Source organism: Clarias gariepinus, chromosome 4 (assembly GCF_024256425.1).
Source record: "Clarias gariepinus isolate MV-2021 ecotype Netherlands chromosome 4, CGAR_prim_01v2, whole genome shotgun sequence".
Lineage (NCBI taxonomy): Eukaryota > Metazoa > Chordata > Actinopteri > Siluriformes > Clariidae > Clarias > Clarias gariepinus.
Window position 1 is genome coordinate 3,586,650 of NC_071103.1, and position 26,350 is coordinate 3,612,999.

Sequence of the window (26,350 nt, forward strand, 5' to 3'; positions counted from 1 at the left end):
CATTATGGTAATAAATGATGAGCTGTTCTTCCAGGAGCCTAATGAAGGATTAGCTCTTTTTCCATTGGGGAACTTTTCTTGAACTACAATCTGTTCTACTTTAGAGCAATGAGCAATTAGCTGTTCTTTCATTATGGTGAGCTGTTACCCTTTTATAGTTCAAAAATGTTGAGCTGTTATTTTTTAGGTATATGAATGGTTAGCTGTCCTTCCATTATATGAACAAACAATGGGCTGTTTCTCCTTCAAAGTAATTTTAACAAACTCTTCTTCTTTTATAGTGCTAATGTTTATCTGGTCTTCCATTGTGGTGATGTACAATTAGCTTCATTACAGTAACAAATAACGGGCTCTTCTCGATTGCGGTAATGACCCATTAGCTGTTCTTCTATTATAGTTATTAGTAATTGGCTGTTCCTCCCCTCTCATTCAATGATTAGAAAATGATGAGCTGTTTGTCATTTATAGTAATCTAAAGGGTTAGCTGTTTCTCCCTCACGGCGATGAACAATGAGCTGTTCTTCTTTTATAGGGAAATACAATTAGCTGTTCCTCATTTTGTAGTAAGGAATGCTTAGATGCTTGTTCATTGTGGTACTATAGAAAGCGGATGAGCTGTTCTTCGTTTGCAGCAACAAATTATCAGCTGTTTTGCCTTTTTTAGTAATAAATGGTTATCTGTTCTTTCGTTATAATAGCGAACATTTTTTAGGTCTAAATTACGCAAACATTAACTATTAGCTCTTCTAGATTTACGCTTTTTCTACTGGACTGGGATGAAGGTAAAGAACAGTTAGCTGTTCCTACATTAAAGTAATGAAGAATAGTCTTTTATTCACAGGTTTCGCAGTGAAAGTCCTTTCATTGTGATAATGATTAGATGTGCTTCAGTGATGGCGTAGCTGTTCTTTCAGTATACTAGTACTGTAGTCAAAAATGGTGGAACGATTGTTCCATTATATTAATGGAAGATTAACTCTTTGTTCATTATGGTGGAGAATGATTAGTGCTTCTTTCTTTATAGTACAAACCAATTAGCCATTTTTTCATATGCTAGCATTACGATAATAAATGATTACTTGTTTGTCTGTATATTGCTATGAAAGATTTTTTTGTATGATAATGAATTGTTAGCTCTTCTCCTATTATGGCAGGAGTACAGTGAATGACCTCTGAAATCTGAAAGTCTTTTGTTATCTGTGGTGTCTGAGGGTTGAATTTGGACATGACCGATTAAATATGTACAAGTTGTTGTATTTTTTCAGACATGTCTTGTGTTTGCTCTGTCTCTCTCGTGTGCTCAGTTTGCCGCCTGGGTGGACGCCGTGGTGTTTGTCTTCAGCCTGGAGGATGAGATCAGTTTCCAGACGGTCTATAATTACTTCTTGCGCCTGTCCAGCTACAGGAACACGGCCGAGGTGCCCATGGTGCTGGTGGGCACGCAGGGTGAGTCACGACCCGCCTGTTCTTGTGTTTTTCATTATTAAACACCCCTCTCATACAAATTTAAACACCTCCAGTTCTTTTCTTACAAGAAAAACCCCAGCGCTAATGATCTCACAGTCAAAACTCCTTTGCCAGAAACATGCCCTCACATGCCCTTGTCTCTCTCTCTCTCGCTTCTTCTGTCAAGATGCCATAAGTGCCACCAACCCGAGAGTAATCGACGACGCCCGAGCTCGGAAGCTCTCCAATGACTTGAAGCGCTCCACCTACTACGAGACCTGCTCCACTTACGGCCTCAACGTAGAGAGAGTCTTCCAGGATGGTGAGACACCCAAACGTTAAAGTCATGACACCAGTGAAGCTCAGATCCTTCAACAAAAAACTAAACAAAACAATAACAGTAACTTAGTGACGAAGTATTCTTGGATTTCATTTAGTATCATAAATCTTTAATCTACACTTTATATACATTCTAATAGTGTGGAAAAATAAATAAGCTAAAAAAAAGTGAGCAAGAGGAATTTCTTTTGAGCTGAAGCTTTGAAGGCAGCTTTCGACTGGCGCCATCTTTGTGGTCAGCTATAAATCATAAATAATAATAGTCTTCTCCTGGGAATTACAGTCTCTCCACCTGCTTTGGGTATGAACAGTAATCCTGGATCCTTCTTACTTTTTTTTCTTTACATTCTTGTTAATATGATTAAACAGGCAGGAATTTGTTGATCCCACATTAGCGCTGTTATTCTAGAGATGCTATTGCCTATGCACCCAGATTTTATATTAACATCTCCGGAAGTCACTTTGTTTTGTTTTAATCACCTACATTTACCGGAGTGCTGTACGGTCTCTACGTGCCTGCTTCCTCCTTGTGTTTCATCATGCCTGAGACGGCGATGGCCAGCCTTTCTTCTCCGCGCTTAATCGAGTCCTTAGGCTGCGCTTGAAATAATTAAAAGAATGTATTTGATGTACACTCTGGAGCATTAATACCAACGGCAGGCTCTAATCGCTTACTTATTTCTCCATTTCCCACTCTTCATATGCGCTCGTCTGCAGTAATTAGCCGTCTGTGGTCTTCCGGCATCTCTGAACAGTAGGAAGCTTATGCTGCAACTCGGTCCTCCTGTTCTCGGTGCCTTTACTGCGTTTTCCCCCTAATATCCTGCACTATTCCCAGTTCTAAAATGGATGTTATTTGAGGTATATGATAAATGAGTGTCCAAAAAAGAACATGTTAAATAATAATAATAATTAAAAAAAGCACCCGGGGGTTTAAAGACATGACATAACTGCAGAGGAAGACAATAAATTTGTCTCTTCCGAGAGCACTGCAAATCAACTCACAGTTATAATAAATACAGTAATTGCTCATTATAGCAAATACTGTGTGTTATGATGGAGGATCAGCATCTCCTGGAGTTTAATGGGGCTTTGTGTTGATATGCCGCAGTGTAAGGGAGGTTTATGATGATGTGTGGGGTTAGTACTCCCTCTAGTGGATAGCTGTCTCGTTGATTTATGCCTCCTATAGGCCATGGGAAAGAACATTGACTGGGTTCTGGCATAAGAAAATATGCAGCAATTATTAATAAACTATTAATAATGTGATTTTAGGATTAACCTCAGTAATTGGATAACGTACAGTGTTATTACGGACATTTTTATTTAATAGAAGATAGGTAGACATTATTATTTTTAGATAGCATTTGCAATTGCGACCCATTTTAGCCCATTTTTGTTCCCCAGACCCCATGAAAGGTTAAAAATGAAACTATCAAACACCAGCCTGCTAGCTAACTTAAAGTAACAAGGCAGAATTGACTGCAACTAAATCTTTATTTCCAACCCTACCCGCTATCTAACTTGTGTCTGAGAGGACTGAGGCAGTATTTCTAAATGTTTAGAAATGTTAAAGCTTACAATACACCTTAGTCAGCTAACATGCACTATTCATGCAAAGATTACCTAGCTAAATAATTAGCATGCTAACCTAATATAATATCAGAGAGGATTTAAGATAAACAAATATTCAAATTTTTTGTTAAAACTCTAGTCAGTTAGCTAACATTGCGCTAACTTGACAGAATATTCATAAATATTTATCATCAATACCACTAACACTGCCCTGTTTGCTAACATTGTGTTAACCTGGCACAATATTTTAAAGGATTTACTATATTCATTAAAGATTATCTAATATTTATTGCTAACTTAATATTAATAATGATCTATTCTGTTAGTATTTGCTAACATAAAAGAATATCTCCGATGATTTAGACCAGTTTAGACTTGATTTAGAACATTTTATTTCTTGTACTAAATTTACTTTTTTGCTACTCGCAGCTTACTTTAGCTACCTAGCAAATATTAGCTAGTCTGACGGAATGTTTGAGAGAATTTCATTCATATTTGTAACTAGTCATGTAGTTTAAAGGTAATGCTAGTCAGCTGGCTAACATGCCCTAACCTGACACTGTATCTTATAAAATTTCACAGTATGCTTTTATTTTTATTAACATTGATTTTTTTTTGCTAACACTCATCAGTTCTCTAACCTAATCTCACACTCTGTATGAGAGGATTTAGCCTTTTAGTATTCAAATCTAGCCCGATAGCTAGCATGTGCTAACCTGACAGAGTATCTGAATGTCATATTTCTCTTTTTTTAAAAATCATTTTTTCATTATTAAATCTAATCAGTTCTTGTAATCGTATTTATTCTAACCTGATGGTATCTGAGAGGATGTAGTTCATGTTATAAATGTAAATATTCATAATTTCAGCTGGTAACCTTAGCCAGCTAGCTATCATGTTCTAAGCAGACAGTATATCTGAGAGAATTTTAATCACATTAATAGATTTTCATCGCCGTTACTATTACTGTAACGCTAACCAGCTTGCTAACATTAGCTAACCAGACAGGCTAGCTGGCTAGCTAACATTTTCTAAACTGGCAGAATATCTAAGAAGATTTTAATATTTATATACTGTATGGTTATAATATTCATTACTTAGCTTCCTAGCTATTATTTGCCTACGTTACATAATATTTAAAAGGCCATGTTTGTAAAAAGCGACAGTGATTTCCCTATTATAACAAATTAGCTGAAAGGATTTAGACTAAGTTTTATAAATATTTATTAGCTAGCATGCGGAAACCCGAGCGAGTCTTTGAGAGGATTTAAGTCTTATCTGTTAATGATCATAATCTTCACTTCCGATAGTTAATTACTTGCCACTTATATACCAAAAAAATTATTATTATTATTTATTTTTTTTACTGCTTAGCCAGTGGGTGTTTATAACTTTTTATATGTGTGTGTGTGTGTGTGTGTGTGTGTGTGTGTATCCGCAGTTGCTCAGAAGGTGGTTGCGCTGAGGAAGAAGCAGCAGCTGGCCATCGGGCCGTGCAAATCTCTGCCAAACTCGCCTAGCCACACGTCCGTGCCCGCCGCGGCTATTCCCTCGGTACACCTCAACCAGGTGAGCCCGACCTCGACTCGAGCCGGGACGCGAGGAAAGCGTTACGAACACACTCACGGCAAAAATCCTTACAGATCTTTAAACGTGTTAAGTAAAGCATCTAGCATGAGTGTTCTCCCTGTGTGAAGTTTTGTATACATTCTATTGTAACTGGATTTATGTGATTTATATGCTATCTGCACATATTACCCAATAATATTGGAGTGATGAGAATAAATAACTATAGATATATATTATATACGTTATAAATAACAACTTGTTAACTCCTTGTATTAAAACTAATAATAATAAAGTGTGTAGAGACAATGGAAGTCTCTGAAGAGTGGTTTCACCATCCACAGGCAGTTCCTATGTAAAAGGTATAAGCAGTTATAAGTGTTCCGAAATTATTTGCACCCTTACTAAAAATAAATGGAAATTCATGTGAGATATATATAAAATGTATTCATTTATGGTTTTTTTTGTTTTTTTTACCTTTGACAGTTTTAATAGTCAGAAGCAGTATAACTTTTTTTTTTTTTTTACTAGTTTTTTCCCAGGAAGAAGTTAAGACCTGGCTGTGGATGGGTTTCTCAAGATAATAACTGAGAAACACATTGATTTAATTTAACATAAAATAGGTTGCGGAAATACAAATTCGAGACACTGGTTTAAAATGATCGAGGCATCATCGATCCTAAAATTGTCAGATGTCACAGAAAGAGGATCAATGCCAAAAAATGGCAATCAGTATAAAATAAAAAAAAATCCAATAACAAACTCTCCTTTCTTCCTTTGTCTCTCTGGCACTCTCATTCATTCACTCTGTTGATTACTTTCTTCTTCCTGTTCACTCCTTCTCTCCTTCCCTATATTTGTCATTTCGTGTTCTTACTGTCACCTCTTACTATTTCTTGGTGTCTTCATTCTTGCTATTCTCTGTCTTTCTGTTTCTCTGTCTCTCCCTCTCTCTCTTTTTGTGTCCCCATGTCTCTCTCTATTTCTCTTCCTGTCACCATTTTTCTCTCTCTTCTTTTTCTATATCTTTTTTCTTCCTCTTTCCTCTTCCCTCTCTTTTTCCCGTTCTGTCTCCCTCCCTCTTCCTCTCTCTCTTTCTCTCTCTCTCTCTTTTTCTTTTCTAGGCTGCTAATGGAGGGGGCGCACCGTTCAGCGACTACTCCTCGTCAGTGCCCTCCACCCCCAGCATGGGGCAGCGGGAGATGCGCATCGAGACCATCGCTGCCTCAAACACGCCCACGCCCATCCGCAAGCAGTCCAAACGCCGCTCCAACATCTTCACAGTAAGTATGAGGCAGCTGATGCAGAGCACCACACACTCGCACTACTGAGAGAAAAGGGAAAGAGAGACAGATAGAAACAGAGAGAAAGAGAGATAATGAGAGCACCCTGTCAACTGCAGGTTTCCAAACAGCTCCGCCGCAACGCATTATTCGCTGTTAGCTCTTTTGTTCTGTTCAGGTCAAAATAAAAAGCTTTTTTCCCCATATTTTTATGTGGCGCATCTCCGTGGAATTGTAAAATTCAAATAATGACAAAGAAAAAACTTATTTAAGCTACTTTAAGTGCCTGACTCTTTTTTTTTTTTAGCTAGTGTTAAATAAAAATAACATTTTATGTTGTTTCACATCACAGTATATGTGAAGAGTTAAAAGCCTGCATATGCATTAATTAAACACAAAATTAATTAGAGAAAATATTCACGGTAAAGCATGACTCCTGATCATCCATGATAGACATCAAAGTCTTTAAAATGAATTAAAAAAAAGAATAATAAAAATATCTGGGTTTGTTTAGTGTTTTTGAGATTAGACCCATTCTGCATACTAATTATCACAGATTAATCTCGATTGTTAATAGTAAATCGTTGTCTTCTCTGGCCAGTCTTTGCAACTCAAATTCCTAGTCCTTTTCCATTCCTTGAATTATAGTCATATTGCCAAGAGCTGAGATTATTAATGAGAAAATTAAATGCTATTAATGCTAAGACAATGCTATTCCTACATACAAATCCTAAAACCAAGCCTGGGGGTTAAATACACAGCGATAGCGGAGGTGCTGTCTGGAGATCTGCATTTAGGGGACTCTGTACTTTACGAACACCAGAGGGAGCCGTTGAGCTTAGCCATACCAAAACCCTCATTGAGCAAGCTTTCCAAGGCAAAATTTTTTTTTACTTGCCTCGCAGGGGTAAATCATAGCGTCTGGACTTGTCTCATCTTTATAATGTTCCTGAATGTAAGGAAATATATTATAACAGTTGTACCTAATTAGTTAAATCTCAAGTCTGTATTAAAACACCAAGTTGGATACAAGCGAAAAAAATGACTATAATATATGAAATAACTAGAATTGCTTGTTTGGTGTGCATTTGACATTAAATATACGAATAAAACAAACGAATAAAATGTCCAATAAGTCATTCTTTTAATAAATAGAAAAATGTCATAATCAACTAATTTCTGTTGTGTAAGAGAAATAAAACATGCTGTTATTGGAAAATGATCAGTTTCAGGGTGGTAACAGTACGTACCTCCTGCGCCTGCATCCACCCTGTCAGGGATTATTTTTCTTCAGTTGCATGCTGACACTACGGCTCATTAAAAAAAACTTGCCCAAATTGGAACCAGTGGAACCTAGCGGTAAGAACAACCGGAAGAGGCGCAGTAACTTTCTTTAACTTTAACTCACATACACTGTGAGAATGTTATAAACACAACGTATTTCTAAACCGTACAGTTCAGATACTCGAAAAAGGAAGCGAAACAAAGCATATTTCTGCTTCTTTCTGCTATATTTTGTGCATGCATCATTTAAATAAACTAAAGGTTTATGCAGATTGAGAAACACAGTAGCACAATGTTGGTTCTGATTGTACAAACCAAGTGGTTCTGTTTTGACTTTTTCCTCCCTTCTCCCCCTTCCGTTTGTCTGTATATTGTGTCGCAGTAGCCCCAACCCTGAGTACCATTAGGTCTTGTTGGTGCCAAAATTGAGAATCTTCAAAAACCATACAACTTGAATCAATAATACTGGGCTGGTATCCAATGGAAAAACCCTTCCTGGGGTGGAAAAAGTACTTTGCAGAGTGAAAATAAAAAAAAAATAAAATAAATTTCGATGTCCCAAGTCCAGTTGCTCTGATTTACAGCTGCTTTAGACATTTTAATAAGTCAGAAAAAGGCGAGGCGATATGAAATAAGGAAAGGGGCAAATTTTTGGCTCCCTAACCGCTTTACTTTATTTCATTTTATTTTATTTTTCAATTCCTTCTGAGCCCTTTTCTTTTTATATTTAACTCTTTAACGTTTTACACAAAAGGAAAAAATGTTTCCTAGACACATTGCATGCTGCAAGTTTTCCCTGTAAGAAAACGTCTTTCACTTTGCCCCGCCCCCCTTCCTGCCACAGCGTCAATTCAACCAATCAACGCCAAGCCCCTCCCCCCACCCTTCTCTTCTCACTTTTAACAGACGTTCGCCTAGCGGGCTTTCTGCTGGAGGAAAAGACAGGGACACACTTTTGCTAGCACCCTGTTCATCCTCCAGTCTAACCAGTCAAGACCAGCCCCAGTCCATTCAGGCCCAACCCCAATTCCACCTGTCCTCCAATCAGAAGGCCCCTGGAGGATGATTGGCGGCTCTCGTGCTAGCTCCCCTGTCCTGTTTTCTCCCTCCCTCCCTTGATAGGTAGTGTCAAACCCTGTGCCCGCGGAGCCGAAGCACGCCACCTACCCCGTCTGGGTGCCCGAGTGGCCGAGCGAGCGCAAGTTCCAACTCATGACCTTCTGAGGAGCAGCAACATGGAGGGAGGGAGGGAAAAAGGGAGGTAGGGAATGGAAAGGAAAAAAAAAAACAACAAGAAAAGCAAGGTCTCCGATGTCCAGCGCAACTGGAGAAGAGATGCTCATACCATGCAAGAATCATGACCGCTGCATCGCTGGTGATTAAATGGTGATCGCCAATTGGGAGTTTCCACCAACGGGGATGACTCTCCATTCTGTCAAACTACCTATCCATTCATTCATCCATCCATCCTTCCATCTGTCCATCCATTTTTTTGGTACTTTTATGACAGTTCTTTCACAGCTGCACTTAAGAGTGGCCTTATTAAGATCTCATACACCTTTTTCTTGTGTTTAAGACTTTAACAAAACGCTGAACAGTCAAAAACTATGCTCTTTTCTTTAAAAAAAAAAAAAGCAAAAGTTATCATCTGGTTTATGTGTGGTCTCAAAATCTTAGAAGATCCTTTGGGTAGGCCCGGTTTTATGTTCTTGGGAGGTGGGGGGGGCGGGAACAATAGCACTTAATTTTACAGTTCAGGGTACATGAGTGCGTCTTTTGTACCTTTGATATGTCTTTAAATTGGCAAATACGAGGAAGTTACGGTACATAATTATTCTAGCGCTTAATGAATGAACAGAGTACCGTAATTAATTGGTGTTACATAACTACTTATTGAGCTTAATCAGTTAGAATGGTACTGTAATTAAATTTCAATGCATAATTAATTACTGTATTCGATTAACAAGGTACTGTAATAATTAATTATAAAACTTAATATGGTGCATAAGCGACATTATAGAATTAAATAAAGAACTGTGGCAGCATCGAGGTCCCGCGTCTGGCACTTGACAGCTTGAGGTAAACTGAGAGATGAAACAATCACTTGTGCTTTACCGGTTAGGCCCGCCCCTTCTGTCTGTCCATGCTCGAACCCCCCCCCCCCCCCCCCCCCACTGCGACAAGACCATACTTATAGTAGGCAATTATGGTACTTACTGAGTAAAGTGCTGCATAAATGAACGGTACATAATTAAGTAAAGTTACATCAGAAATTATGGAACGGTGCATATTTTAGAATCAGAATTTGTTTGCGCTACATAATTCGACCTTTGGGGGGAAAATACATATTAGTGTGCTCATTCAAATTCTGGAAAAAATTTACCAAAAGGCAAAAGGAAGTTGTTGATTTTGAAGCAATCGCACTAAATTCTATCACACATTTAGCTGAGTTTTTTTTCCCCACACTATTATTAGCGTTTCATAAATTCCATCTCTCCATCATGTGCGTGTGTGAGATGTGATGTGAGTTTTGTGCCACTAGATGTCAGCAAAGGACACCAATAGTCACTCAGTGCTTCCATGGTACTTAAGGAACCGCCACCAATATGTTCCTCATTGGTACGACGTCATTTACGTGTGAAAGTACGGAGGTGGAAAGGGGAAAGGGGTTCTCATCCTCTTTGTTTTCTTTTTGTAAATGAATTTCTTTTTTGTGAAACCTTTTTGACATCCTTCATCTCAATCCTTGAGCCGTCTCATCCTTTCATTTTTTTCATCATTTGAACCTTCATATTTTCCCCTTCCAGGCCTTAAAAAAAAAGAGAGAGAGAGAGAGAAAAGAAAGTTCTGGAAGAGCGGGACTTGATCTGTCCCGTGAGTGTCACTATTTGCAGTCTCTTTCCCACTCTCCCTCAACAAAAAGGGCTCCTTTTGCAGAACCCTTTGGAGGGCCCTTCTTTGTCGGTGTGACAATTCAATTTTTTCAGCACCTCACACACATACAGACAGACAGACAGACACACACACACGCACAACACACACACACACACACACACGCACACACACGCACACACACGAGCATGCTGCTTTACCCTTAGTGTCCTTCTCCCTGTCTCCTGCTCCCAATGCACTGTGGGTAATGCATCATGGCTTTATTGGACATGTCCATGCCAGCCAGTTAAAGACTCTCAAACTTTAAATGTACGAACTCCATTAACGCATCGAACTGATTTGGCCTGAGGCCCCTCCCCTTTTCGCATATATTTGTCCGCTTTCTCATTTCTCCTCGGACGCTTTTTAACCCCCAACAAGGACTGAACACATGACATCACGATGCCTTTTTTTGCCGCAAGCAAGGACTCTAAAAGACGTGCCAAGTTCTAACTATCTGTTTGTTTTGCGTTTCCTCTTCTACTTCTTCTTCTTCTACTTCTTCTTCCCCCTGCTCTCTCTATCCTTTTCCTTTCCCTGGATCGGTTTCACCTTGTCTCGTTTGCAAATTAGACGACGTGGGTAATGCAACATGTTCAAGAACAGTTAGGGGAAATTTTTTCACACTCCTCTTTCGGTTGCTGGTGACAAAGTCTTCTCGGGAAACGAGCGCAATCATAATGAGTTTTCTTTCTTTTTCTTTTTTTTTTCTTTACACTCGGCATGAAGTCGCGCGTCCGAACTCAAATCCATCCACATGTAATGCCAACTGTGATCAATGAGGCGTTGCACGTTTTTTTTTCTTTCTTTCTTTTCCTCAGACTTTGTTCCCATGCCCTAAAGCTGGAGTGTGAAAAAATCTTATGAAGGCCTTCATAAAATAAAGCACAGGGATCACAAAGTAAGAACTAAAATGGTGTGGATTGCACTGATTTGTATGAATGTAGTGTCTAACCTGTTTTTGTTTTGTCTTTTTATTACTATTATTATTTGTCTTTTTTTAATGAATTAATTGTTTGTTCAGAAAGCTGTGGAACGATAAACTGTTACAGTCATTTCTATGACCATGATAATAACAGATGAAAAAAAAGATAGACTGCCGTATATCTTGTATTGAAATTTATTTACCAATGGTATTCAATAGAAAGTATATTCTATAGATATATGAGTATATCTATTAAAGAAAAAAAATTATAAATAATAACAGCGCCTCTGTCGTCCTCGTCGGAACTGCACCGTGTGGCTCGGCCTGCCGATTCTTTCCAAGTGAACCTGTGACTTGATTTGTATGGTGTCTGTACATAAATATATATAAATATAAAACAAACCAAAAAAAAGAAAGATAAATAAAAAATTTAAAATTGATATGATCGTGTTGTGTTTGCTTGGACTCTTGTTTCTCCTTTGATTATGTCCGGTTTCCATTTTGCGAATGAACGTCATTCATCTCGTTTGTCAGGTGTGTGTGTGCGCGCGCGTGTATGAAAGCTCATAACACCTGTGATTTATTTTTTATTTTTTTCAAAGAAAAATATAATATAAAAATGTACCTGCTTTCTAACATTTTCGTCCTTTTCCAGGAATGTCTCCAGGATCTGACTCTAAAATATTACATTTCTTTTCCTTATGTTGTTGCTCAAATTTTTTTAACTTGTCTAACCCTAACCTTGTTACTTTTTTGATTGTTTATTTTTTCAAAGTTGCTAGCAGAGTTTTAGGGTTGTTTTCAGGGAGATGGCGTTAGAGAAGACATGGACCAGACAAACTGAATTGAAATCATGTATAAATGAATGTGTCTGTCTGGTTTGTTAATGATCAACGTTGATAATCTAAAAGGCGCCAAAACTTTTTTTGGGGGAAAAAAAAAGAGGTTTTGTGTGTATGTATATAATTGTTGTGCGTGTGTCATGTCCTGTGTGTAGTTTGTGTATTTCTATACTGCACGCTCAGTGTGCTGCTGTCTGTCGCGCTGTTTGGCTTTTGCGCTCTTTTTCTTTCTTTTTTTTTTTTTCTTAATTATTTGTTTGTTTATTTTGCAACATGTTTTGCCCCCTCTTTCATCCACACACCCCACCACACACCCCATGACACATGCTCACGCTCATTACACCTGCCACGATCAAGTCCACATCTGGCGGTGATTTTTTGCATTTGCGCTGATCGACTCGTTTTGTTTCTTTGCAGTCGCGGAAAGCCAGTGAGCAGGCAAAGAGCGCTGAGTGTAAAACAGACAGCATAGGCAGTGGAAGGGCCATTCCTATCAAACAGGTGAGTGCACTTCATCTCATGCTCCTCGTAGCGCATGACGGTGAGTAAAACAACAAAACAAAACAAAAAACATTCATCCAGTCATGACTTTCGACTTTTGTAATTATGTAGAAGTGTTCATGAAAACCTAACGTGTGAAAGCCTTTCTCTTCTTAGACACTAGATGGTAGTGCAGAGTCAGATTACAAAGAGCCACAAGTTCCTCGATACCCACTAGATGGTAGTGTAGCATCCCATCACAAGAAGTTAGGAGTTTCTTGGTGTGCACTATATGATAGTTGAAGGTCTGGTCACAAGAAGTTAAAAATTCCTCAATGTGTACTGGATGGTAGTGGAGGGTGCGGTCACAAGAAGCTGGAAGTTTTTGGAATTCCTTAGTGTGCACTAGATGGTTCTGCAGTGTTTAATTACAAGGAGTCAGGAATTCCTTGGTGTGCACTAGATGGTAGTGGAGGGTCTTGTCACAAGGAGTTAGGGGTTCCTTTGTGAGCATTAGATGGTAGTGGGGTATCCCATATCAAGGAGTTAGGAATACTTTGGTGTGCACTAGCTGGTGGTGTAGGGTCCCATCACAAGGAGTTAGGAATTCCTTGGTGTGCACTAGCTGGTGGTGTAGGGTCCCATCACAAGGAGTTAGGAATTCCTTGGTGTGCACTAGCTGGTGGTTTAGGGTCCCATCACAAGGAGTTAGGAATTCCTTGGTGTGCACTAGCTGGTGGTGTAGGGTCCCATCACAAGGAGTTAGGAAAATTCTTGGTGTGCACTAGCTGGTGGTGTAGGGTCCCATCACAAGGAGTTAGGAATTCCTTGGTGTGCACTAGCTGGTGGTGTAGGGTCCCATCACAAGGAGTTAGGAATTCCTTGGTGTGCACTAGCTGGTAGTGAAGTGTCCCAAGAGACAGGAGTGGCAGTGCAGGATGGATGGCAGTGCAGTTTTAGATCAAGGAGTCCAGTTCTTGGTGGCCACTAGATGGTAGTGCAGTGTTAAATTATAATGAGTCAGGGGTCCCTCAGTGGCCACTAGATAGCAATGCAGTGTCAGATTGTAAGGATTCAGGAGTTTCTTGGTGAGGCAAATGGATGGTAATACAGAGTCAGACTACAAGGATTCAGGGGTTCCTCATGGGCCACAAGTTCTGTGGTGTCAACTGGATGGTCGTGCAGTGTCAGATTACCAGGAGTTACATGTTTCTTGGTGCTTACTGGAGGGTAAAGGTAGTGTCAGATTACAAATCAGGAGTCAGATTGCGAAGAGCCCAGAGTTCCTCGATGGCCACTAGATGGTAGTCCAGTGTCAGATTATGGGTAATGGGTTAATTGATGGCCAATGCAGGGTAGTGCAGTGTCGGCTATAATGAGTCATGATTTCTTCAATGGTCACTGGACCATGGACCACTGCAGTGTCTGATTATAATGACACCGGAGTTCCTCCGTGGCCACTGGATGGTATGGCTATGTCAGATTACAAGAAGTAAGATGTTCCTTGGTGTCAACTGGATAGTAGTGCAGTGTCCGATTACGACGAGTCTGGAGATCCAAGATGGATCTGCCGTCCATCCTGGTCGCCACTAGATGGTAGTGCAGTGTCGGATTGCAAGGAGTTCCAAGATTCCTGGTACCAACTGAATGGCAGATGCTGTGTTGAATCAGGAGTCAGATTGTAAGAAGCCCTACATTCCTTGGTGCTCACTAGATGTTAGGGCAATTTCAGAATTTGAGTCAGGTGTTCACTTGTGGCCACTAGATGGTAGTGCACTGTCAGAGTACAAGGATCCAGGAGTTCCTGAGTGGCCACTGAGTGGTAGGCCATTGTGACATAAGGAGCCAGGGGTTCCTGAGTGGCCACTGGATTGTAGTACTGTGGTTAATAGTTAGTCGCTCAGTTTTAGATTACCATATGTAGAGTGCAGAGTTCCTTAGTGGCCAGTGGATGGTAGTACAGACCCAGTCCACAAGCAGTCAAGTGTATCTTGTTGGCCACAGAATGGTAGTACAGGGTCTCAAAGTATACGGTATCAAGAGTTCCCCAGTAGCCAGGCGATAGTAGTGCCATGTCAGACTGCAGACTGCTCACGTTCATTGTCGCCCACTGGATAGTCGTGTAGTCTCAGATTACAAAGAGTCACAAGTCCCTTAGTAGTGCAGCCTCAAACTATGGGGATTCATTGGATCATAGTACAGCGTCAAATTCAAGAGTCAGGAGGTCCTGTAGCTGTAGCACAGCTGTTTCAAGTGGAGTGCAGAGTTGATCAACAGGGGAGGAGGTAATCATGTGGCACTGAAACACCTGGCAGGTGCAACATATCCTGATTGCACTTTAAAAGCCCTCTTTAGCACGACATAACCAAATTAAAAAATATATAAATCACATCATTGACACACACACACACTCTCTCTGTCTTTCTGTCTCTCTACTGACAACCTGTAAACCAGTAAACCTTCTCTCATAACCAGCAGGCATTTGGAGTTTAAAAGTCGAGCTATGATGTCATTAAGAATCCATTAATATTCTAAGAGTCATGGAGTTCTAAACACTTTGTTCTAGCTCTGGTATTTTAACACAAATCATCAAATGTTTTGATAAGAGATAGACGTTTACTGCCTTTACCTGTTGTGCGAGTGTGTGTAGCTGTTTAAAAAAAAAAAGAAAAAAAAAGTTCTGTTACCATTAGCCCTAGCATTAGCAAAGTATCTCCCATGTAATTTGTTGGAATTGCCAGGAAAGTGGTTATATCTTCCTCAGACCATTAATTCACCATTGGGATATTAATTTTTATGGGTTTTCTTTTTTCAACGATAATTTTCGAAATCACACTCGAGTTACTTGTCGCGTTGTCATGGCAACAAAAACGGCATTGCCGCCAAGCCCGTGACATCACCGCATCTTGATTGCACACCAACATCAACTGACCAATCTGGAGCTGACCCCCAGTTTTAGGTTTCAGTGGGGGGTCATATAATTTGAAGAACAGTTTGAGATAATGACCTAGAACCAGAACTGGAACTTTATCAGTAGAATGAGTAGAGTGGATCTCTCTCTCTCTCTCTCTCTCTGTCGCTCTTCAACCTTTTTGTCACTCCTAAAACCATCCTTACTTATTACCCTTATTAATGCACTTAAACTTTCTCAGTACATGGATATGTCATAGAAAATTGAACAATTACAAGAGGATACAATTCATTTTTAGCGGGATGTAAAACACATAAATTATGTCCACATTCTTTCGATGGACCTTCTTTTTGACCTGTGTGAGTAATAAATGTTGTCCCATAGTTTCTATTCTGATTTGACCGCAATAAAAATTTGAGTTCATATTTAAATAAATAAATAAATAAACCTTCACACACACAATACAAACAGTATTAAGGGACACCTCCTCCATTCATTGTCATGCTGAGTTCCTCCTACCACCCTGAAGTTGATTAATTTCCAATTATAGCATGTCATGAAGTATTGTATTAAATATAGCATGTCCTACGTTTGTTATATACTATAACATAAGTGATATGTTTTCTCTCTTTCTAGAAATTAATAAAATAGCAAAAAATGCTTATGTTGTTAAGAAGAATTTCAAACCTTGATTTTTTGTTAAGTAAGTTAACAATTATCCGAACGGCTGATTTTTGCGTTAGATCACGATTACGTTAAATGAGTATATAGAGACCGTAAAAAACTAAATTGTAAAAGGAAGCCAAAATTGAAATATGTAACGAAAAATTTGCATTGTTTTAGATGGAAACAAAATAAAGTAATAAATCAAGATTCAGTAGAGATCAGGAGCGGTCCACGTCGGTCGTCATCATTAGGTGATATTAGTCATCTGTACGCTGATGTAAAAGCGTTATCTCACTAAAACAGTTGACATGGAGGTCAGAAAGTTCTTCTCACTCCTTACCCCAGGCCTTTTCCCTGCCACTGTATATCAATTACACTCATCCTTTCAAGATAATCCCTCTTAAGAAGTGTCATTGTAAGCGGCGGGACTGCATTGAGCCGTCGGAGAAAGAGAGATGAGAGAGAGAAAGAGAGAAGGTGGTCATGGTGGGACACCTTTCAATGGGCCTGATTGCTCGGCCAGTCAAATGCACAATCAGGAAGATCAAAGTGCCAATGGGACTATAATTGCCTCCCACTGGGCCAATTACACACTTTGGACTTAATCCCCCCCTCCCTTCAATCCTTCCCTCTTTCCCCCCAAACTCACCACACACACCCCATCTGTAAAAATGGTAAATAAGTCCAACAAAGCTCAGGGGCGACACAGAAAAGCTGTCAACACCGAGCTTTTGTGCTTATCAGCAGTAAGAGCCTAGCTCTCCTCCCCTCTCCTTCCCTCTCTCCTTCCCTCACTCCTCCTCTCTCCTTCCCTCTGTCTCCTGACAGGATGTTGACACTTTTTATTTGGGCAATAAGAGAAGAAAAGTGGACTGTCTGGATAGTTTACTGCATGTATAGTGAACGGTACACGTCAATAGAGCTTAAAAGTGTGAATAAATTCGGTGAATATGTGAATTCATGCGTTATTCTTTGATGACTGACATTATTCATAAACCAATGATTCTAGACGCAGTTTAAAGATTGCATGTTACGTTCATATGTATACATACAAGCTCGTTAACATTGACATTTGTTCTGATGGTGCTTTTAGTACAAAACTTTTTTTAAGGGATTAATAATTTTTTTAGTTTTTTTGTCAGGTACTTTTTATTTGTTTTGTTGGTGGGGATTTTGTTTTAAAATTTTTGTTTAAAATTTTTAGTTTTTTGTCTTTTTTGTGGCAGGGGAATATATTTAGGGTTTGTTTTTTGTGGTGTGTTGGTTCTGCTGCTATTGCGAGTTTAGGTTTTTTTTTGTTTTTGTGTTTTTAATTATTATTTACCTTTTTTAGGCGTAGTTTTGTTTGTTTCTATGGTGGTTTTGTTCTTTTGAAGTTTTAATTTTATTTCATTGTTATTTTCAGTTTTTTTTTTTTTTTGCATGTGGGGTATTTTGTAGGATTTGTTTTTGGGTTTTGTTTCCTTTTTTTGTTTATAGATTTTAGGTTTATTATGACTTTATGGTTTTTCTTTTTTTTGTTCTTAAGGTTTTATATGTAATTTTTTTAAATCTCGTTTTGTTTTCTTTTTGTTATAAAAACATTATTTTATCAAACAAATTTCCTTTGATTTTAAGATCTTACCTGTCCTACTTTCCATGACAAAAACACAACAGACAGAATCTGCGGGTCTCACGGGTCATTAACACCATTAAAGTCGGTTTATTTTACATTTCACACATCGACACTCAATTTATAACCAAAGTATTAGAGAGAAAAAAACAGCTCCGTTGTGTATGTGTTTTTAAGATTGTAAAATTAATAATGATGTAGCATTTATACTGGATGATATGCTGTACCAGAACTGCCATGGGAAAAAAAAAGAAACACTTTTCATAGCTGAAGGAACGGGGCAAAATATTTTTGGATCTCAATGACGTGGCGTATGGTAGTTCCATTTAGAGCAAAACGCTATCAAGAGTCCAATAAGCAGTTATTCCAGAGCCAAGATCTCCAAATTATAGCACTATATCTACAATAAAAACAACAGGCTTATTGTTACCCTTTTACACCCGACAGGTGCAGCGTGTCCTGTTTGGGGCTTCACAGGGGCTCTTTAGCACAACGTTCTCTCTGACAATATTAATAAAAAAACATATTACAGTGGAACCCTTTGCTCTAATCCTTTATGTATGTATGTGTTTTTTTTTTTTAATTACTCCTGCAAAATGTTTTTTTTTTTTTTAAATAATAATAATAAAAAGTCTAAAACAAAAAATTCCTGCCATTGAGACTCGGGCTTAAACACCCCAGAGAAAGCTGATGATGGTCTCATATGATCCAGACTGTCTGTTATTTAGCATTAAATGTGTAGGGAGGTCAGGAGAAGAATGGAGAGATCAGTGGAAGTGTGTGATGTGAGGATTAGGTGTGATTGTGTGATAAACACCCTAATGCCCGGTTGACCCCTGGTCGACTCTTAATGAGCAGTTCCTGTGAGTCGACCCCCTTCCTAGCCTGTTAAAACAGCTAAGCTACACTCACACACACAGGCCCAGAGTTCTCACTTGAAGTGTTAAACAGCACATGAAATCTGCCCTAATCCCCCTGATTAGCCCTCAGACCCCCCTCACGCTCGTGTTTGGCCCCCTCAGGCTCGCGGCCTTGCTTTGTTTGTCCTGGTGAGCTGAGGGGGAGATAAGAGAACAATCCGGGGACTTTGAAGAAGCTCGGATCACACGGGCTAATCCCGAGCTCGCAAAGGTCTGCTCGAGTTCAGCGCCACCACCGCAGGCTCATGCATACAGAGGGAGGCTCGACGCAAATAGGATTTAGGGTTTAGCTCTCCTTTTGGATTGAGCTCGAGCGATTGAGATGTGCATGGGTAAGAGGAGCAGTCGAGGTGGAGCTAATGGTGCGATTAAGAAGAATAATCATAATAATAATAGAGAAGAACAGAAGTCGTAAAATAGTTTTTACAAAACATTAAATAACAAGATAATTTTAAAAATCAGATCGTTTGTAGTGAAAAAAAAAGAAATTATAAAAATATTGGGGAAAAAAACAAAGGAATGATTTATTAAATAGATTTTGGAAGGAAATATAATATGGTATAATATGTAAAATGGAAGAAATAATAATTTTTGCACGAAAACAAAAATAAATAAATAAATAAAAGAAAAACATTTGAATATATGATATCTAAAGTATATTTGAAAAACTAAATAATAAAAGGAACCTTTAAAGTTTGGAAAACAAGAAATAAAAAAGCATGATTTACAGTGATATGAAAATAAGGATTCAATATGTTTTTATGAGAAAATTATAAAAATATTTCATAAAAAAATGGGAAGAAAAAGATAAATATAATAAATTGCTAAAATAGAGTTTTAGGGACACAAAGTTAAAATTAAAGTCATGTAAAAAACACAGCTCGTGACGTTTATGAAAATTAATTGAAAATGCGATAAAAGCTTTACAAACTATTTTATGATATTTTTTAAATCACATATTGTAGTCCACTTAATATATTGTTTATTTTGTTTATTTTTTTTTTATTATGTTCTCTTTTTCAAGTGTGTCCTGACCGAACCAGACAGCAGCACAGTTTCAGGCAAAAAACACAAAGTTACAATAAACATTTTAAACACTGGTTTATAAATAATTACATTTTTGAAGTCTATATGTCAAACTTCTCATTAGAATTAAGAGCAGAAACAATGTCAGAAATTATTTTTGTTTCATTTCCTCAATCTCAAATGTAACTTTTTAAATTTTTTTTCCTTTTTAAGAACAAATGTATTAGCTCGTTATAAATACGGAATAACATCTCTGGTTGTGGAAGCTTTTGTGAAGCAAAGTAGCAAATGTGAATCGTGGTTCCAAAAATTTTTAATCCACTTTTAATAAACATGTACACCATCTCTGTATATTCAGCTACATGAGATTGATCAAATAAAAAAATAAATACAGAAAATCGCACAATTTGTTAAATATGGCTTTTACTTCCCTTGATGTGTGTTTGTACAGAATAAAATAATAATAATAATATAATGACGAAGATGATGATGAGCTTGTTGTCCTTATTTGTTTGCGTCTCGCAGGGCATTCTGCTGAAGAGGAGCGGTAAATCGCTGAATAAAGAGTGGAAAAAGAAGTACGTCACGCTGTGCGACAACGGCGTCCTCACCTACCATCCCAGCTTACATGTAAGTGATGGTCACTTCCTGGTACCTGATCCTGTCTGATCTTCACTGTTACCGCATGATGCTTTTTGTACTTGTTGAGTTTCAGGAATGCCTGTTTGTGTGTGTGTTCTCTGAGTTACTAAATCCGGAAAATTATGTCGTAAATTAAGCTTGCATACGTAAAGTAACTCTGTGGGACTTTTGATTGTGCAGAATAACAGATTACAGGTCTGAGAATAAAAAACTCCCCTTATGTCTCTATATAATCCCCTGCTACACTAATGCCGTATCCCAGTGTTTCACTAGTGCTTGAACTCCATCAAGGTAGAACGTTTTCTCAGGTCACCAGAGTCGTGATCAGACTGCCTGCTTTACATCTGAAGCGCTTTACTGCTGAACTGCTTTAATGGTCCTAACGTGAAAATGGAACTTGGAGTAAGGTCAGGAAAAAAAAAGTCCCAGTTTGAATTAAACGCCCCTAGTTGTACGTGTTGTCACTTAATGAAACTGGAGACTCATTCCATAAATGATTGTCTCGCTAGAGAAAACGTTCGGTAGAGGTGTCGTGATGCAGAGTTAACCTAAACTCAACTTTAACTTCTAAACTCACGTCCATATTTAAGTAGGGAAACTTGGCGTGTTTAGAATTCAGACCGGACCAGACCCTCCAAAGTCGCCAGATTTGTCTTGGGTGCAGTTCTCAGGAGTGGAAGAGAATTGCAAGTTTTTAGCTGGTTCAAGAACTTTTGAAAAATCATGGGATAGAAAATACGGGCTGAAGCCAAAACTTTAATACATTCGACAGCAATTATTATTAATATTATTGTTATAATCATCATCATCATCACAATAATCATATAGTATAATAAATTATAAGATAAAATATAAAATTATCAAATATAGTAGTAATAAAAATCAGCAGAAGACAGAAATTACCTATAATAATAATAATAACAATAATAGTAATAATAATTAATCTAAAACGAACGATGGAATGTTGCTCTAATGTAAAAAAAAACTTGCTGTTTAATATCGGTAATGTGTAAATCTATAAAACTTTAATAAAACGCATTATTAAATAAACCCATAATTCTAGTTTGAAAGGAGGCTACTAAAGATAATTATGTTAATCAGTACAGATTTGTCACTTTTACACTTTAATTAGCTGCTCGGGTATAAAATAGCACTTGATGCAGCACCTGTTTAAAACTAGGAATAGTGCGCTGTATCGCAGAAATTGATGGACAAGTATAATAAAACATATAATTCCTTTAATATCAAGATTTACAAAGAATCATGAAATTATCATTTTCATTTTTTTTTTTAGCTGATGTGAAGCCGAAACGTATATATGTCTCTTGATTCCCTCGCGATCGTGCACTCGATCGGGTGATGCACTGTACACGACAGGCGGCTCTCGGCTCGAGCATCATTACTTCATGTGGAAGCTATTAGCGCCTGGACACCTGTGGCTCGTGCTTCCACGCAAGTTCTATGAGTTACTCACACCATTTAACTGCAGTGAGGGTGCAGAGCAAGAGAGAGAGAAGAAGAGAGAGAGAAACTGTTTAATTTTGCATTGCAGCCAACAGAGCCGTCCCACAATCCCCTTCTGTTAATTCTGTCTGCTACATCAATTAAATTGTTTGCAGAAACTAATTGAATATGGCTTAATCACACATCTTAATAGCTTTCTGCGCCTCGAACTGGCTGTTAATTCCTGCAATAAAGTGAAATGAGAGCGCTCACTGGGTAATTAGCAGCGAGGCTTTTGAAGAAATTAGTGCTTTATGGTGCGCAGTAAAAACGCAACGGAGTTGGCGGGAGGTTTTTCGGGGGCCGGCGTCTCTGCACGTTTTGTTGTTGTTGTTCTCGTGCTTCCTCTGTTTTTTTTTTTTCTTTTCCCCTTTCTGCTGATCAGGGTGATTTTCACCTTGGCTTAGCCCATTTGAGTCGGTGCAAACACCCCATCCAAATGGAATGGCCAGATTTAAATGGGAATGAGCCTATTTGCGATCATTAGTGCTAATTCTGCTAATCTGCCGAAGCAGAGATGCAGGTGAAGTTAATTGTGTGGGTTTTTTTTCCCCTCTTTGGTGAAATTGGGATATTTAAAAAGCGATCTCAACCGCTACTTGGTTGTGACCTAAGTGCTCGATTTTCTTAGAAATTGCTGGAGAAGTTCTCGACCTAATTTGTAAGCTTTTTAAACAGATTGACTTTTGTTTCTTGTTTTTGTTTTGTTTTTTTAAATACAGGATTACATGCAGAATGTTCACGGGAAAGAGATCGATTTGCTCCGGACGACGGTCAAAGTCCCAGGGAAAAGGCCGCCTCGAGCCGTGGCTACTGTAGCGCCGACTGCTAGTCCCAAGAGCAACGGTTTAACCAAGGACATGAGCGCGCTACAACTCGCCATCGGAGCCACAGGTGAGTGCTAACAGCTTTTACGTTTAACACAACTTAATACAGGCTAGTAGGCTAGTTCTCTGCTTCTGGATCTCTGAACTAAGAGGAAATTCCATTTTGTTTGTTTGTTTTTTTCTTTCTTTTTTCCCCTCATTCACAGCCCTAATTGCGTTCTTGAAATATCTTGAAGTAGATTTCATAAAGTATCATTTCTTTAAGATCTTTGTCCTGGGATCACAGTTTCCAGAACTTTTCAGAACGATCAGGTTTTCAGTACTCAGTCAAAGGAAGCAGGTCCGTGATTAAGAAGCTACAAAAATGGTAACTTTTGGAAATTGTAGCGTTAAATCACAGTCCATCTGTCCATGTCTAACATATATTTCAATGCGCTCGGGCGTGTTTGCTGGCTGATTTTGATCATCCTGTAGATAATCGCATCCATTAATTACAGAGGTGCCAATATTTACGGTTTACACATTTGCAATCCAAGCAAACATGGTTTCAAGCTAATTTGCTGAAAGGCAAAGGATTTAAATGATCCGGATTGGCTTTTAGATAAACTTCAATACGATTTAATTCAGCCAATAGAAAACAAAGGGGCGGGGCTCTGATTTGTTTGTCTGGGAAAACCAAAATAATTATTTTAAAAATAGTGTCTCATTTTTAACTAATGCCATACCAAACGCCTATGAAAAAAGGCCAATATTTAATATTTACGTAAATTAATAGCAACAATCGAGAAATACTTACATACTGAGACACGCCCACGTTTCTTTTTTCTCCCTCCAACGACTCTAAATATTTAATACAGAGCATTACAGTTTGTATGGTGCCCTTTATTCACTATTTTTGGAAGGAGTCTCCAGTTCCAGCTGTAACTCATCACACCATCATCTTATTGATTTGTTTCTTCATATAATTAAATATACAAGATGTAAAATTTCTTCACTAATACGCTGATATTTTTTTGCCTGTTTTGTAATTTTAAATTTTTTTATTTAAAATATTTTATTTTATTTATACCACAGGTCATCCTAGTCATTTTGCTGTGCGGAAATAACACGGGTGTTTGTCTGTTTCGTTAGCCGAGCAGAAATAAAGACGCATGCCTCGTATTTCCCTCGTGGGGGTTCTCCTGAGATGAGGCGAGGTAAAGGTGGAATTGGATTCAGGGGGTTTACATTAAAAGTAATTAATAAAAATTAGACGCTCGTTCTGTCGGGGGTCCGTGGTCTGCCGCGGGTTCTCTGGAAGCAGCATCCAGGCTAATTGCTTTTGTGGTATTCAGAGGGCTTCTGGGAATTTTAGCATTTTGGATCAAGTCCAAAATAAAAAAAATCCTGATTCTTGGCTTAAATGGGCTGAAAATCTCAGGCATTCAGCAGGGTATTAAAGAGATGACTTATTAAAAAAATATAGACTGGGGTGGATTTGTAAAGGTTACCTCCGTAACGCAAGTACGATGGGTGCATGACTTTATCATGAAATATGATACGCCACATTTTTATAGCAACATTTTATTCACAAGTTACTTCAAAGGCAAACAACATAATAAAAAGAATTAATTTAAGATCATATCGGAGGTGTTCCTTAAGATGTTCTTATAAGTGAGCGTAAAAGCAGCAGCGATAAAGCTGGTAATGCTAAGAAGTGCCAAGCAATAACGATGGAGACAAAAGTGAAAATTATTGCGACAATGGAGGTCAAAGATGGCAGACATCACTCGTTCTTCTAACATAAATTGTCCATCCATCAGAACAAGGACAAGATCATGGAACATGTTAGTTTTACACTGCGTATGGCCGGTTGTGTTAGTTTCCTATGACCTAGACAATGTTTGTAGGACTTACGAACAAATTGGACTTACGAACGATCTCTTGGTACAGGACTCGTCTGTATGTAGGGGACTTACTGTAGTAGAGATGTGTGTGGTGGGGGAGGGGGGTCAATTCAGTTACATATTAAACATTTTTTTGTGTTGTAACTTGTGCATTGCCACACTGACTACAAAATTATTGTTTTTTTTTAAATGATTTTCAAAATGTATATATATGTTTGCATTTAAGATATGTTAACGGTTGCAGTTCCTCTATAATCCTACAGGTGGCCTGCTTTAAACTATTCACACATTCTTAGGCAGCAAAGCGTCCTGCTTGGTAGAAGTGAATTATTTTATATTTTAGAAATTTAGTATCAAAATCGGAATCTTCAGTAAATCGTAAAACTTACGGAACCACAATACGAATCAAATCGTTCCCTAGCTATCGTGATCGCCCTGGTTTTTAAGTGTATTAAGTGCTAATGAGGTCACTGGCAGATTATTAGTGATTTCAAATAAAGGAATAAAAGTATCAGCTCGTGTTTGTACGCTCCATTTGCCCTGTGTCGTTCCTGTAGTTGCTTTTATTTTGGCCGCTCTTTAGATTTCCAATCTGAGTATCAGGCGGGAAAAGAAACCGAACTGCTGCCGAATTCGTCACGCACGTCGGTAACGATAGACTTTGTTCAAACATCGAGAAGACCGGAGGCGTTCTTAGGTTTCTTTGGTGTAAAAAAAAAAAAAAAAAAGTTTTGCGAGCACTAATTCTAGTGTTATACACATCACACATTTTTTTTCCTCTTTGCAACAGTGCCCCACACACACACGCGCACACACACACACACACACACACACAATGTCCCCCCTCCAGATAGATCTGAGCTGGTGTTAATTTCCACTCGAGAGAAGGGGAGAGAAGGCTGCGGCTCTCTGTGGCTCTCCGCCCGAGTCCGGGCCCTACACTTGATTATGCAATCTGATTTTGATTTCATTAGGCATGCAATTGATGCGAGCGAACAAAGGGGTAATTTTTCATTCATGGCACTCTAGCTGAGTGCTGTCGTTCCCTTTTGCTTGTAATTCATCCCCCACATCTCTCTCTCTCTCTCTCTCTCTCACACACGCACACACACATTTGCAGAACTGAAGACCAGTAGGGATGCTTTAGGAGGGTGGTGGAAGGGAGGCGTTTGAAAGATAGAGAAGGAACACGACGGGAGGCTAAATGAATGAACGCATGTGTCCACGGAGTAAAAAGGAGTCTGTCTACACGAGGCCCGTCCTAATCTTTCTGCTAAGTACTCACCGGAACCGTTTTTTAATGCGACGCCTCGCTAGTGTCGCCGCAGACGGATACGTGATGGCGAAGCGATAATAGTCCTGCCATTCAGCCTTAATCGATGAGCGCCGAGAGCGCTGTCTGGAACCGCACAGGTTCCCGCGATGGTGCCGTCGCAGCGCGTTAGGCTCATCAGCAGCGAGGATCACGAAGACGTGACCGACACGTGGCGTGGACGTTTTCTTTTATTTGACGTTGTTAAATGTTTGCAGGTATTCAGAAATCGTGCCACGTTATTTCTCAAACGAGTTCTTATTTGTGATTTTAAGCAAAGTGTGGAAAAAAAATTGGATTTGTCTTCTTTTAACTTCGTTTATGAATGAAAAAAACCTGTATTTTTTCCCCCTCCAAATATAAAAAGTTTCTCA

At 38.7% G+C, this 26,350-nt stretch overlaps 1 protein-coding gene across 2 annotated transcripts in view; it reads left to right on the forward strand.

Moving 5' to 3' along the window:
• agap3 (ArfGAP with GTPase domain, ankyrin repeat and PH domain 3) overlaps positions 1-26,350 on the forward strand; it is a 128,129-nt gene that overhangs the window by 67,794 nt on the left and 33,985 nt on the right. For both annotated transcript variants that reach the window (XM_053494235.1, XM_053494234.1), the window contains exons 5-11: positions 1,305-1,446; positions 1,634-1,768; positions 4,802-4,929; positions 6,051-6,209; positions 12,609-12,692; positions 20,332-20,436; positions 22,674-22,845. In XM_053494235.1, coding sequence (XP_053350210.1) covers positions 1,305-1,446; positions 1,634-1,768; positions 4,802-4,929; positions 6,051-6,209; positions 12,609-12,692; positions 20,332-20,436; positions 22,674-22,845 — 925 coding nt within the window. The remainder of the gene's footprint in view (positions 1-1,304; positions 1,447-1,633; positions 1,769-4,801; positions 4,930-6,050; positions 6,210-12,608; positions 12,693-20,331; positions 20,437-22,673; positions 22,846-26,350) is intronic.